This window comes from Bos taurus, chromosome 17, assembly GCF_002263795.3.
Source record: "Bos taurus isolate L1 Dominette 01449 registration number 42190680 breed Hereford chromosome 17, ARS-UCD2.0, whole genome shotgun sequence".
NCBI classification, from domain to species: domain Eukaryota; kingdom Metazoa; phylum Chordata; class Mammalia; order Artiodactyla; family Bovidae; genus Bos; species Bos taurus.
Genome location: NC_037344.1, coordinates 48,428,389 through 48,442,735, shown reverse-complemented (window position 1 = coordinate 48,442,735; position 14,347 = coordinate 48,428,389). Strand labels below are relative to the sequence as shown.

General features: G+C 46.0%; 1 protein-coding gene and 1 long non-coding RNA gene across 5 annotated transcripts in view; one reads left to right on the top strand and one right to left on the bottom strand.

The window, feature by feature from the left end:
• TMEM132C (transmembrane protein 132C) overlaps positions 1-14,347 on the top strand; it is a 452,840-nt gene that overhangs the window by 426,145 nt on the left and 12,348 nt on the right. The window contains exons 6-7 of the mRNA XM_024977666.2: positions 11,937-12,142; positions 13,904-14,177. Of these exons, the coding sequence (XP_024833434.1) occupies positions 11,937-12,142; positions 13,904-14,177 (480 nt within the window). The remainder of the gene's footprint in view (positions 1-11,936; positions 12,143-13,903; positions 14,178-14,347) is intronic.
• Positions 8,896-12,104, bottom strand: LOC112442033 (uncharacterized). 4 transcript variants are annotated; one of them, XR_009491056.1, is made up of 4 exons: positions 11,718-11,972; positions 11,414-11,543; positions 9,571-11,005; positions 8,896-9,153 (listed from the first exon to the last, which is right to left on the bottom strand). It is a non-coding gene; the product is annotated as an uncharacterized lncRNA (long non-coding RNA). The 4 variants fall into 4 exon arrangements; XR_009491055.1 differs by having other exon boundaries at positions 8,896-9,646; positions 10,779-11,005; XR_003030022.2 differs by lacking the exon at positions 11,718-11,972 and adding an exon at positions 12,018-12,104 and having other exon boundaries at positions 8,896-11,005.

Below are 14,347 nucleotides of genomic sequence, written 5' to 3'. Positions count from 1 at the left end.
AGGGCAGGGGCCACAGGGAAGAGAACTGGGTGCCCAGAGTAGAGGCTCCTCCCCTCCCACCTCTTGTTCTTAGCTACCCATCCTTTCCCTGTCCTCCTGTCCCAAGGCCTTTCTCAACTTGGCCTGGGTTAGGGAAAAGGCCTAATGTCAACCAAGCCATGAACAGATTGACATTAGCTAAAGCAGTGATCAGCTCTGATGGAGGCAAAGGACATGAAGTGGAAGAGTCTAAACTCTCCCAGTAAGACCCTGCCCTGAGCTCTCCCAGGAGGACAGGGGTCCCATGATTGGTTATTGAAGGCATGAGGATAATTGACAAGGAAATTGACACCATAGCGTGTAGAAGGCTGTCATGGAATGATTCCAGATCCGAAAAAGAAAATGAAAAGGAGGAGAAAATACGTGACTTGTAACAATGTAAGGGACTTGCTGGAAACTCAGACTCATCTTTCCAGCTTCACCAGATCCCCTGAGCTCTTGAGGGAAGACAGGTATGGTCACAACCAGCAGACATGGTCCTGGGGCTTTAGCAACATCCCTCCCCAAAGTCCCGTTTCAACCTGCATGGCTGGATCACCCCCATCCTTGCTGCCTGGTTTCCTCTATAACTAAGCCCTTTCTTCCTCACTCTGCTCCAGTGTTCAGGTGGCAGCTGCAGCTTTTGAAATAAGCCTTCTCTAGTGGGGAAGCTCTTCTGAGTCTAGAAGTTCAAAGAGAAGCCATGAGGCACTCAGTCCCCTCAGCAGGACAGCCTTGGACCTTGCATCTTGGGTACCAGGACTTTAGGATCTCAAGTGACATCGTTAGGCAAAGAGCCGGGTTGATGGCACAACAGGTGGCCCAGGGCACAAGGTACTAGAGAGAGATGTGCACACACAGGAAAGACAGTGCTATATAAGTTCGGCATTCTGGAAGCTTCTCCCCATGCTTCAAAGCATGAAAAAAATGAAAGCCCCTTATCTACAGACTTCCAGGGCTAGTACAATCCACTTACCCAAATCTGCCAGGCACCTGTGTGGTGTGTCTGCCTGTATGTGCCAGACACTGGGCTAATTCCCTGTATTTGTGGGTTTTCAGTTTAATTCTCCTGGCAAATTTGGGATGCCATTCTCTCCCTGCCCAGCACACCCTAGCCCACTTCTCTAGCTTTGTGTTTACCAACCTTCCTTTTGTTTCTGCAAAAGATCAAAATATTCCTGCCTTAGGGTCTTTGCACATTGTAAGAGAGCAGTGAAGGATCAGGGCTTATTGTACTGGACACTTGAAATTTGCTAAGGGGATAGATTCTAAATTAAATCTTCTCAACAGCACTTTACACACCCACAATGATCACTATGTCAAGAAATGGATACATTGTTTAGTGTAGATTATGGCGATCTTTTCACAGTGGATACATGTATCAAAGCATCAAGTTTTACATCTTAAATGGATACATTTTGATATGCCAAATATATCTCAATAGAGATGTTTAAAAAAGCAAAAGATTTTTTTTCTTCCAAAAAATTACATTGCCTCTGATTTTCCTTTTAGCAGTATAATGAAGATGGTGAGATGATGAAGACGGGTCCCTGAACTTACACAAGTTATTGAGCATAATTATATGAGACAAACTTTTAAAAAGAGAAGGAAAGAAAGACAGTTTAGTAAAATCCTTGTCTACTAGTGTCTGGGAATTGCAGAAGGTCACAGGAAGAAAGAAGACTTGATCACAAACCTCAAGAACTTTCTTGTTAATTCTAAAATAGAAGCACTGAGATAACTTTCCACCAATTAAATTGACAAAGTTGTTTTTTTAAGGGAAAGTTTCTGGAGCTCAAGAACTGCTTTCAGATCCAAGTCCAATCTGATTGGCTATGTGACCTCGGACAAGTTAACCAACCTCTCTGTGCCTTGGTTTCCTCCTCTGTAAAAGGGTTTGGGTGAGGACAAAAGGAGTTTGTCCTTAATGTCCTCTTAGCGCAGAATCTGACACACAGCAGGCACTTAAGAAATGCTAGATAAGGAAGATAAGAACATCTGCCTGGAAATTTCTCCCCCAAATCTCACAAGGCTGCCGCCTTCTTGATAGTTGGAATCCGCCCTCTCTTGTTCCCTTCTTTTATTTTTCTCATAGTATTTATTGCCCACAGGTGTCTTCTTATAGACTTGTTATCGTCTACCCAACACTCCCCATATCAGAACATCCTTAAAGTCTCCTTATCACTCACGTCTACATCTCCAGTGCTTGAGAAAATGCCTGCTGCGTAATAGCAATACAGGAAGTAACTGTAAAAAGAAGGAATCCTCGTGTGCTAGCTGAAGAATGCGAAAGTTGCTCAGTTGTGTCTGACTCTTTGTAACCCCATGCACTATACAGTCCATGGAATTCTCCAGGCCACAATATTGGACTGGGTAGCCTTTCCCTTCTCCAGGGGATCTTCCCAACCCTGGGATCAAACCCAGGTCTCCCTCACTGCAGGCAGATTCTTTACCAGCTGAGCCTCCAGTATTCTGGCCTGGAGAATTCCATGGACTATAGTCCATGGGTCACAAAGAGTTGGACACAACTGATCCACTTTCACTTTCAGATGAAGACTAGTGAGGGGTCAGCCCTGACTCCAGTGCAAGCCTGGCCACACATTTGGAGCCTCTAGTGAGGAAATCCAGCTTCCTCTGGGCCTGACCGCCCTGGTGAGGGTCCTGCTGCACAGTTGGCCTACATGGGCCAGGTCCCACCCAGCACCACCAGATCCATGGTGGACAGGAGTCCTGAGCTGAGAAGCACTCAGCATCTCCCAAGTCCTGGCAGCATTTTGCACTGCCAGCTGGAGAAAGTGTGATTTATCACAGAACAGATTTCTGTTTGGCCATCCTTAAGTAAGGAGCAGGAAGCAAAGAGGAGGGAAGTGGAGATATCGTCTCAGAAATACTGCTTAGTCCTGCCTTCCCCCACCTATTCCTGTTCTTCTTTTCCAGAGATGTCAGAAAAGTGTCGGGCACTTTCATAGTGAAGGAATCACTGAAATGGCAGCAGACTCCTGCAAACATAAAACTTTCCCTCTGGCAGCTGCAGGGGGAGCACAGATAGTGGGGAAGATGCTAGATAAGCCAGAAGTTCTGTGGAAGACTAAGACACAGAGAAAGGAAAGTTCTTCCAGACCAAAGCGAGGGCCAGGCAGAAGTCACTGCCCCTGGATGAGAAGCTCTGATATGGAGAATTCCCAAAACCATGGGCTCTTCCTGCTGTGGCCTCTCTACTGCCTAAGGAGGAGAGAAGGGTATGGGATAAAGGGAGAGTGGAGTGTGGAGGGGAAGGAATATGAGGCCTCCTGAATGGTACAGACAGCGTTCTCTTCACCACAGCACTTAGAAGAGTAACTCAGTCAGCTCTGCCGCATAACAAGTGACCCCAACATTCGGTTGTTGAAAGGAATGATCATTTTCTCTTGGTGGTGCATTTGCAGATCGTCTGGTGGTCTCCGGGCTCAGCTGGGCTGGATCCCTCCCTGCACATCAGGCAGTGATGGAGTCCAGATGCTTCATTCCAGGGCTGGGCTGAGGTCTCAGCTGGTCTAAGTTCCTCTGGTGGCAGAGTTCACAAGGGTGGGCAGAAACACATGACAGCTCTTCAGTCTGAGCTTGGATATGTTGGCTGTTGACTTTTTCCGCATTCTCTTGGCCAAAGCTACCCACATGGCCAGGTCTGCTATCAATGCAAAATAAAGTCTTTCTGCTCACAGTGGAAGAAAAGGAATAAGAATCAAAATCAACAACTCAAACAGCCCATAAACCAGTAGGCACCATGGTTAAGAGCAGAGCTCTGGGGTTGACTGTGTTTAAATTCTGACTCACAAACTACCATCTGTGTGTTCTTGGGCAAGTTACATCACTTCCCTGTGCTTTTGTTTCTTCATTTGAAATATGGATGTGATTCTTAAAATGTAGCCCTGTCCTGTGTTCATGGTGAGGAGTCAACGAAATGATCCATGTGACCCCTTAAAATGGTTCCCGGTTTACTGCAGGCACTCAGAGAACATTTTTTGCTGCTATAAAACGGTTATCACCCATGAGAGTCCATCTCCTCGGATGTGTATGTTCCCTGTGTGTGCAGTGGGTGGGTGAGTGTCAGGGGTGAAGTGGTAGGGGCAACCCTGAGGGGTCCCTAAGGGGAAGAATAGGGGACCGGGTACCTGCGTGCCCCTTCTTCAGCAAGGGCACGTGCCATGGCTGCCTTGAAAACACTCTTTTCTGGAGATGTTGTGGCAGTTTCTGGCCATTTAATTCCCCATTGAGAGAACCTCACATTGGTTGCCAGTAATTTGCATGAAGAAATAGTCTGCCAAACAGTCTCCCAGGGCATAGTTCCCAGTCACCCCCGCAGCCTGCCCTCTCAAGGATCGCTCAGCCTAGCTCTTGGTGGGATGGGGTTGACACTTTGCATACTTCCCATGAGGACATTGTGCAATAATTAAAATTAAGAGAATAATAGAAAAATAAATAAATCTGGGCACTAACTATGATAGGTGGTAGGATGGAGAAAGCATGGGAGAAAGCGGGCACAGAATGGGGAGGCAGCCTGCTGTGGGATGTGGGCACCTCCGGGGCTGGCTTTCAACACCTCCAAGACCAGCTGCCGCCTACTGTCCCTTCCAATAGCACCCCCCAAATTCTCCAGTCTGGCCTATGAGACCAGTCAGACACCAAGGTAGAAAATGCAAATGCTTTGGGGGTTCAGGGTGGTAACAAAATTGAATGCAATGGTTTTTCAGTGCTGATAACTAATTTGCTATTTTATAAACACCATGAAAGTCAAACGATATCCTTACGCTCTGACTCATTCATTCATTCGTTTTCAGCATACATTTATTGAGTGTCTGCTATATGCCAGGTACCATTTTAGGCACTAAGGGTACAATAGTGAACGAAACAGACAAAAATCCCTGCCACCCATATTCTGTTGAGGGAAGACAAATAAAAACCAAAATAAATAGGTAAAATGCATAGTGTATGAAATGGCAATGAGTGGTAGAGAAAAATAAAGCAAAGAAGAGTGTTAGGAGTCTTGGAGGGGTTGCAATTTTACATAAAAGTATCTAAGAAAGTATCTCTGAGAATTTGCAGACCAGGTTTCGCAGCCGAGGCACGGCTGACATCTGGGATCGGCTGACGCTGTGCGGGGGGCCGTGCTGGAGGACAGTGCAGGATGTTGAGTGCTGACATCTGGGATCGGCTGACGCTGTGCGGGGGGCCGTGCTGTAGGACAGACAGTGCAGGATGTTGAGTGCTGACATCTGGGATCGGCTGACGCTGTGCGGGGGTGCCGTGCTGGAGGACAGTGCAGGATGTTGAGCAGCATTACTTGTCTGTCATTAGATGCCAGTCGCTCATCTTCCAATTGTGACAACCTCCTTCCCTGGCTGTAACAGCCAAAAAGATCTCCAAAGATTGTCCAGTGGCCCTCGGAGGATGCAATGGCCCCTTCTTGAAAACCACTAGATTAAGGATCTAAAGGAAACAAGACAAGGATGTCCACTCGCACCAGTTTTATTCAACACAGTTTTAGAAGTCCTAGCCACGGCAATCAGAAGCAAAAGAAATAAAAGGACTCCAAATTAGAAATGAAGTAAAACTGTCATTGTTTCCAGACTACATGATATTAGTCATAGAAGACTCTAAAGACACTATCAGAAAGCTACTAGAGCTCATCAAGGAATTTGGCAAGGTTACGGGATACAAAATACGAAACAGTCTGTTGCATGTTTACACACTGACAATGAAAGATCAGAGAGAAAAATTTGGAAAACAATCCCATTTGCCACCTCATCAAAAAGAATAAAATACCTAGGAACAAACCTACCTAAACCTAAAAAAAAAAAAAAAAAGATACAAATGAACTTCTATACAAAACAGACATAAACCCATAGACATAGAAAACAAACTTATCATTATCAAAAGGGAAGGAAGGGTTGGGGGAGAGGGATAAATTAGGAGTTTGGGATTAACATATACATAATACTGAATATAAAATAGGTAATCAACAAGTACCTACTGTATAGTACAGGAAACTATACTCAATATTTTATAATAACCTTTAATGGAAAATAATGTGAAAATGAATATATACACACACATATATATATGTGTGTGTGTGTATATATATATATATATATATATATATATATAACTGAATCGCTTTGCTGTCCATCTGAAACTAATACAGCATTCCCTGTCCAATGTTCCAGCCTGTCTGAGTGGGCTTATTTGGGATGGGCCAAGAGAGTGAGGGAGGGCCAGGGCAGCTGATGGAAAGGATCTGAGCTGGTCCATGGGCCAGTGGCCTGTCTCAGGGCCCCTTTCCCTGGTCCCCTTGCCTGCATGAATGAAAAAGATTCTCATATTCACATGGCAGAAAGGGCGATTTCTAAGGCCACAGTCTCAGGATATTACCTGTTCAGACAACACAATAGAAGCAGTCTGATCAAGTCCTGCACTAGCTGTCATAAATCTTCTTCTCCACCTTGGGCAAGCTACAACCTCAGTGCTCCTCAGTTTTCTCATCTCTAAAATGGGATCCTAGGACATCCCTCAGAGAAGGCAATGGCACCCTACTCCAGTACTCTCCCTGGAAAAGCCCATGGACAGAGGAGCCTGGTGGGCTGCAGTCTGTGGGGTCGCTAAGAGTTGGACACAACTGAGCAACTTCACTTTCACTTTTCACTTTCATGCATTGGAGAAGGAAATGGCAACCCACTCCAGTGTTCTTGCCTAGAGAATCCCAGGGACAGCGGGGAGCCCGATGGGCTGCCATCTCTGGGGTCACACAGAGTCAGACATGACTGAAGCGATTTAGCAGCAGCAGCAGGACATCCCTGGTGGTCCAGTGGTTGAGAATCCGCCTCCCAAGAAGGGGATGCAGGTTCGATTCCCAGTTGGAGAACTAAGATCCCACATGCTGTGAAACAAGCCCAAGTGCTACAACTACTGAGCCCACACACCACAACTAGAGAGAAGCCACGGGTCACAATGAAAGATTCCACATGCCACAACTAAGACCCAACACAACTTAAAATAAATATTTAAAAAATAAAAATAAAGTGAGATCCTGATTTCTGTCCAGAGCTCCAGAAAGACCAAGGGCGAGAATGATGGGGAAAGCACATGGCAAATGCAAAAGAAGGCATCAGAACAGTGCAGGACATTTGACATTTTATATTACTAGAGCAGAGATACAAACTCAGATGCACAAGAAATGTATATCATTTTTCTGTATCTGAACTTGATTTCAGTTTGCAGCCCCCAGTCTCCTAAGACACAAAACCTATACCTGGAGTTATATTTCTCAACATATGAAGTTGGAGATGTTAATTAGAGAGCCAAGTAGAGATGTTGAATAAGCACTTTGTTATCTGGAGATGGGATATGGGGAGTCATTAACACAGCGATATTTAAAGCATCAGAGCCAGATGACTACAATAATGAAAGGAATGGGTATGGAGTGAATGTTTGCGTGGCTCCCAAGTTCTTCTGTTGAGATTTTAAACCCTGAGGAGTGGGGGGTGGGGAGGTGATTAGGTCATGAGGGTGGAGCTTTCGTGAATAAATTAGCGTTTTTTAAAAAAGATTGTTTTTTATTTTGTTTTTTGTTTGTTTGTTTACTGCGAGGTTTGTGGAATCTTAGTTCCCCAACCAGAGATTTTGGGGGATCTCCACTGATGCATAAGCTTTCTCTAGTTGTGACTCCCAGGCTGTAAGGCGTGGCTTAGTGGTTGAGGTGCATGGGCTTAGTTGCTCTGAGGCATGTGGAATCTTCCTCGACCAGAGATTGAACCCATATCTCCTGCATTAGCAGGCAGATTCTTAGCCACTGGACCACCAGGGAAGTCCCTAAATTAATGCTTTTATAAGATGCTCCAAAGAGCTCCCTCACCCCTTCCATCAAGTGTAGACACAGACAGAAGACAGAATCCTTGAGTCAGGAAGCGGGTCCTCAGCAGACACAGAATCTGCCGGCACCTTCATCTTGGACTTACCAGCCTTCAGAATGTGAGAAGTGAATGTCTGGTGTTTAAGCCCCCAGCTTCTGGATATTCTGTAATAGCAGCTCCAGCAGGCCAAGATGGGACATATATGATGCCATGGAATCATAGAAGGAACAATTGCATTATTTCAAGGAGTGAGTATCTTAATTGTGGTCCTCAGACCTGAGGCATCAGCATTTCCCAGGTACTTGTTAGAAGCAAAACTGTGGGGATCCCCCTAGACCTGCTCAATCTGAGACTTTAGGGGTAGACTCAACCATCTGTGGATACTTGACAAGCCCTCTCTGATGCTCACTCAAATTTGAGAACCTGCTTGGCTGCAGGAATCCAGACAAAAGTCTCACTGGATGTTGGTGGCTGACCAGCAGATATCTTTTGCTTTCCTCGTGGAAAGTGGTCTCCAGCCTCTACCTTAGGAAGCAGGTAACATCCTTGGGAAGTTGCCAAAGTCTAAATGACAGAAGATATCAACCAACCATATGCCACTCAACCAGAACACTTGTGACCCAAGCTGGCCCGTCAAGGTCCTTAAGAGCAGACTGGTTGATTCTGTGGCCACCAGTGTTTTCAAAAGGCGTAGTTTAAATGTCACAGTGGGGACTTCCCTGGTGGTCCAGTGGTTAAGAATCCACCTTCCAATGCAGGGGACATGGGTTCAATCCCTGGTCTGGGAAGATCCCACATGCTGAGGGTTGGCTAACCTCGAGCACCACAACTGCTGAGCCCATGCTCTAGAACCCGTGTTCCACAATGAGAGAAGTCACCATAATGAGAAGCCTTCCCACTGCAACTAGAGAATAGCCCCTGCTTGCCGCAGCTAGAGAAAGCCCATGTGAAGCAACGAAGACCCAGCACAGCCAAAAAACATAAATAAATATTTCTTTAAATAAGTTTATTTTTAAAAGTCACAGTTAGCAGGGGCAAGGAGGTAGTGTTCTTAATGGGCAGCCCACCCACAATGAGAAATTTAAGAGATTCCCAGAAATGGATCAGAGGGGCTGCAAAGATTCCCGTAGTGGGGTTGGATTCCTTTTTTGCAGACGAGCCAGCTCATTTTGTGATACCGTGGTTCCCACTGCTAGCCACTTAGGAGATGATTAATGCAGCCTGCGACTTCCCCAGACATTTATGGCACCTTCAGGAATAACAGTGACAATGGCTCTATCATGCCCGGTGGCTGTATACCCTTGGCGTTCCTCTTAATTATTTATATATTCTGGAGCGGCCAGGTTCCCTCCCACCAGTGCTCAGAAAGGTAATAAATGAGGAAAGTCAATGGTCTGTAAATTACAACATTGATTAAAGAAGTGATTACTGATATAACTCTTGCTCGGCTATTATGCTAATGCCTGCCCAGATCCAGGACAGTGTTTACATGCTAATGACAAGTCTGGGACAGCAATGAAAATTGGTTTCCACCCTTAATCAGTATGTAAACTCTTTTAAACCACTCTGACCATGAGTGAGAAGATCCATTCGTGTGTTCCCCTCCCAACTGCCCCCTGCCACTATCCCCAGCAGATGGAAGAAATTCACTCAGCCCAGCCCTCACCAGCTGCCCCTCCAAACAGAAGTGCAAGTTGAAGTTGAAAATTGGGCCCAGAGTAGTCATCTGTAGTTCCTAGAAGCTGGGGAAAGAAAGAGCAATCACAGGAGTTCATTGCTCAGCATCGGATGTTATTTAACCAGAGCCATAGACCCCCTGAAGGAGATACTGCTCCTTCCAGAGTATACAACCTGGATGGGAGACAGATAAGCACATTGACTATTACCACTTAGTATACAGTGCTGCGCAAAGAGTCCAGGTGTGACTTCATTAACTCTGGAATGCTACACAAAACTCTGTGTATATGCATTTCTATGGCAAGAATTAACTTATTCCCAAAGGAGTCTATGACTCCTAAAAGGTTAGGAAACACTGCTCTAAAGCTTTCTGGAAGTTTTCAAAGTAATTTCTTGTGTTTCCACGGTTCTTGACTCCAAGTTGTCTCAATATTTCTCATCTCCTCTTGACCCAAGATCTATGGCTGTGTTGAAGCAAGCATCCCCATGAAAAAAGAGCCCTGTTCATGCATCCATCTAGCTGTTCATCTATCCATCCTTCTATCCATTCATCCACGTATGCATGCATCCATCTATCCACTCATCCATCTATCCATGCATGCATGCATACATGTATCCATCCATTCATCCATCTATCCACCCATGCATATATGTATTCATCCATCCATTTATCTATCCATCCATGCATCCACTTAGCAGTTTATTCACCCATCCATTCATCCATCCAATCATCCACCCTCCATCCTCCATCCATTCACCCATTCATCCATCTGTGCATCCACTCACTCATTCATTCATCCATCCACCCGTTCGTGCAACCATCCATTCAGTCCACTTTGCTGAGCTCCTGCTTCTTGAGCAGCTGGGATGAGGCACCAAGAGATCAAAGAAGAAAAAGGTATACTTATTGCCTTCAATGGTTTTACATTTCTGCAGCTGAAAATGCAAATTTACACAAGGGGTCAGTGTGATCCCATAAACTTGGCTATGCAAGATGGATCATGTTGTATCTCTACAACTCATCTTGATTTCTATTTTCAGTTTTCAATTCATTATGGAGGTGAAACATCATCCCAGTCTAATTTCTAGAAGACATAACTACTATCAAGGCCTTGGGGAGGGGGCTTCTAGCCTTAAAGTTTTCTGTTCACAGCTCCTAGGGGGCACCCGTTATCAGTTGGAATCCACGTGGGTTACCTCTGATGTGGTCCCATCCTTGCACATGCTGCTCCTTCCAGCCTCCCAGGGAGCACAGGCATCCTCAAACTGTTTCTGAGTATCCATGGGGCTGTAAATAGATCCATCTTCCTATGGGTTCAGCAGAGGAACACAAAATCTAGATGCTTGCAGGCTTTTATTTTTATTTTGTTTATGTTTGTTCAGCTTTGTGTTCTGTCTTATCTCTTTCCTGAGGCCACGATCTGCTAGAAATGGGAAAAGAGAGGAGAAGGAATTCAGGGGAAAGAAACAGGTTGATCTTCACTAACGTGATGCTGCCATTCACAGAATGAACAGTAACAGTACAGATACACAGATAATCCTAGGGGGTCAGGGGAAGTGCTGCAAGCAGAGAAGGAACGCCGTTCCCAGGGAAAAGGAACATCATATATGAAGACCTGAGTGTTCTGGGGAACCATCAGGGCTGCGTGTAATTGGGACAGTGGGTGTAAGAACTGGGAGTAGAACTTTGCTGAGGAAGAAGGCTCTTCTTCTTCCACTTCTTCTTGAGGAAGTACAAGACCTTTAGATCTTGGGGGGCTGGTGGGGTGGGACGTGGGTGTGGCTGATCTTCTGGACAGACATCAGCCTGGAGAACAGACAACCTCTGGTACCTGCATCACATTCCCTGGATCCACCCAGAGTTCACTCCCAGCTGCAATTCTGACAAGATTCAAGTTCACTTGGTGATTGCTGCTTCTCTCACACTGCTCATGCTTTCCATCCCAGGGCTTGTGTCTCAGCCTGGAATAGGGGGAACACATGGGCAGCACTCACACAGTGAGAGAGAGGAGCAGTAGATTATATTTCTGTCTGTCACCCTGCAGGTTGACAATTCTGGGGGCTTTCCACGAGATCCCAGAAAAACAGAGCTCAATGGTCACAGCACCAAATGCAAAAATGGACCTTTCTACTGACCTTTCTTGTTTCTCTGGCTCCCTCAGCCTTCTCCCTGGTCCCCATTCCCTAGGGTCACCTCTTAAGTAAGCCAACTGCACAAAATCCTTGTCTCAGCCTTCGCATTGAGGAGAACCTACATTAAGCATGTGTGCTTTGCTAGAGACAAGGACAAATGGCTGAAAGGTGGTCTTCAGATCCCAGAGAACTTCTCCTCCTCCATCCTCTCTCTCTTGGCAGGTGTCCGATCATTGTGACTATGTCTTTGTCAACGGCAAAGAGATGAAAGGCAAGGTGGATGTGGTGGTGAACTTCACGTACCAGCACCTAAGCGCCCCCCTGCATGTCACTGTATGGGTGCCCCGACTGCCCCTGCAGATCGAGGTCTCTGACACGGAGCTGAGCCAGATTAAAGGCTGGAGGGTGCCCATCGTGGCCAGCAAGAGGTAAGTCCAGGATGGGGAGACACATCAGAGCCATGACAGCAATGGCTGTGGAAATGATGTCAACAAAGGAGTCAATGCAGGAGCCAGTGCAGGGCCCAGGTGATGCTGTTGCCATGGTGATTACATGATGCAGCCTAACAACAATCCTCTGGGAAAACCAAGACTCAGGATAACCCAGCCAGGCAGGAAGGCTGCTAAGCGGCCAGGTCAGTATCAGATCCAATTGTTTGCACTCTACATGGGCTCCTAGTAAATTCTCTCCTGAAAGTGCCCCTCCAGAAGGAAGCCACAAAAGTGACATAGTTTTCTAGCCTTTCAACCCCCAGAGAATTAAAGTTGGGGCTTATTTTGTCTATGTGAAACAGTGATTCCTTTTCTGTTCTGGGTGAATATCTATAATCTTGAAAAGCTCTGTGCATATCAAATTATTGGATAAAATCTAAATGCATTTATACTGGACCATTGGGATGCTATCTGCACTTAAACCAAAAGAAAAACTTCTATTCCATGTGACTCTGGATCATCCTGTGTAGGAATCTGGGGTTTTGTTTCCTCCACTCTGTGGCCCCCAGGTCAGCTACATAACAGTTGTTCCTGAATTATTGGTTTCCTGTATGACATCTTCCATCTTAAACCATCAGGGCTATTTTCCTGACTGTCTCCCAGGCACCAGAGTCTTGATTTTTAAGGAACAAGTAGTGTATTGGAGAAGGAAATGGCAACCCACTCCAGTATTCTTGCCTGGAGAATCCCAGGGACAGAGTAGCCTGGTGGGCTGCCACCTATGGGGTCACACAGAGTTGGACACGACTGAGCAGCAGCAGCAGTGTCTATCTCAAGAAAGATAAATAGGACAGTGAGATGGTGAGTCCACTTTTATAGAATGAACTTAAAGGAATTTGTCCTCCTCTGATGAGGAAGACAGCTGTGAGTCCAGCCAAGACTTCAGACCATTTAGTGGTCTTGAGTGACCAAGATGTGGGTTTGTTCCATGTCCCTTAAAAAGGAAAAACTGACACTTGCTGGTTTCAAATCCAAGCTTGGCGGCTTTCTAGCTTTGTGAGTTTGGGCCAGCCACCCAACATCTCTGACTCAGTTTCCTCATCTGGACATAATAATTAAAGTTTTGCCTTATGGTGTTAAGAGTCCATCCATGAAGATCTTAGCATGGGCACATCTCCAGAGCATCATACCACTTTGACAAATAGACCTTTTTACAGTGGTGGAATGTTCTAGAACCACAGTATCCAATAGCCACTAGCCACAACTACAGTAGCCACTAGCACAAGGGGTTATGGAGTGACTGAGAAATATAATGTTGGGATTTGCTTAATTTTCTTCATTTAAATTAAATTGTAAATAGCCACACGTGGTTCTCAGCTACTTTGTGGACAGAATAGCTTTAATATTAATAAATATTAACTCTTACATTTTTTATTTGTCAACAGATGCCTTCAAGAGAGATAGTGTTTTGTGGGCTACATATACAGGAGGTGGGATATGGGGAAATTCTTTGGGTCATGCTGTTAAGTGGAGAGAGATGTTTAGTTCCTTCTCAATTAAGTCTGACCTTCCTCCTTTGGCAAGTACAATAAAGCTTCTTTGCATTGTTTAAAAAAGAGCCGGTGCTTTTGTGTGGTCCTGAGTCTTCTGCCTGGGATGCTATCTCTTGGCAATTGATGGGGAGGTATCTGCTTTGCAACTCCAGAGCATCATGAATTCCATCCTCTGACTCAAGAGCCTCCTCTCCTTCCCCATCAGGCCCACACGAGACAGCGAGGATGAGGACGAGGAGGAGCGGCGGGGCCGGGGCTGCGCCCTCCAGTACCAGCACGCCATGGTGCGGGTCCTCACCCAGTTTGTGTCCGAGGGGGCTGGCCCCTGGGGCCAGCCAAGCCACCTGCTCAGTCCAGACTGGCAGTTCGACATCACCCACCTGGTTGCTGACTTCATGAAGCTGGAGGAACCACATGTGGCCACTCTCCAGGACAGCAGGATCCTGGTCGGGCGGGAAGTTGGCATGACAACCATCCAGGTAGGAAGCTGGAGCCAAGAAGCTCTGCACACCCATCACTGAGCTTGGTGTGCCTTGGAGGAAGGCAGTTTGCTAGCAGGGGTGGGTCCTCTGATGGCATCCTGTGGACACCAGAAGGTGAGCCTGGACCAGCTCTTTGAATCCCAGGTAAAGTGGAGTGAAATTGATAG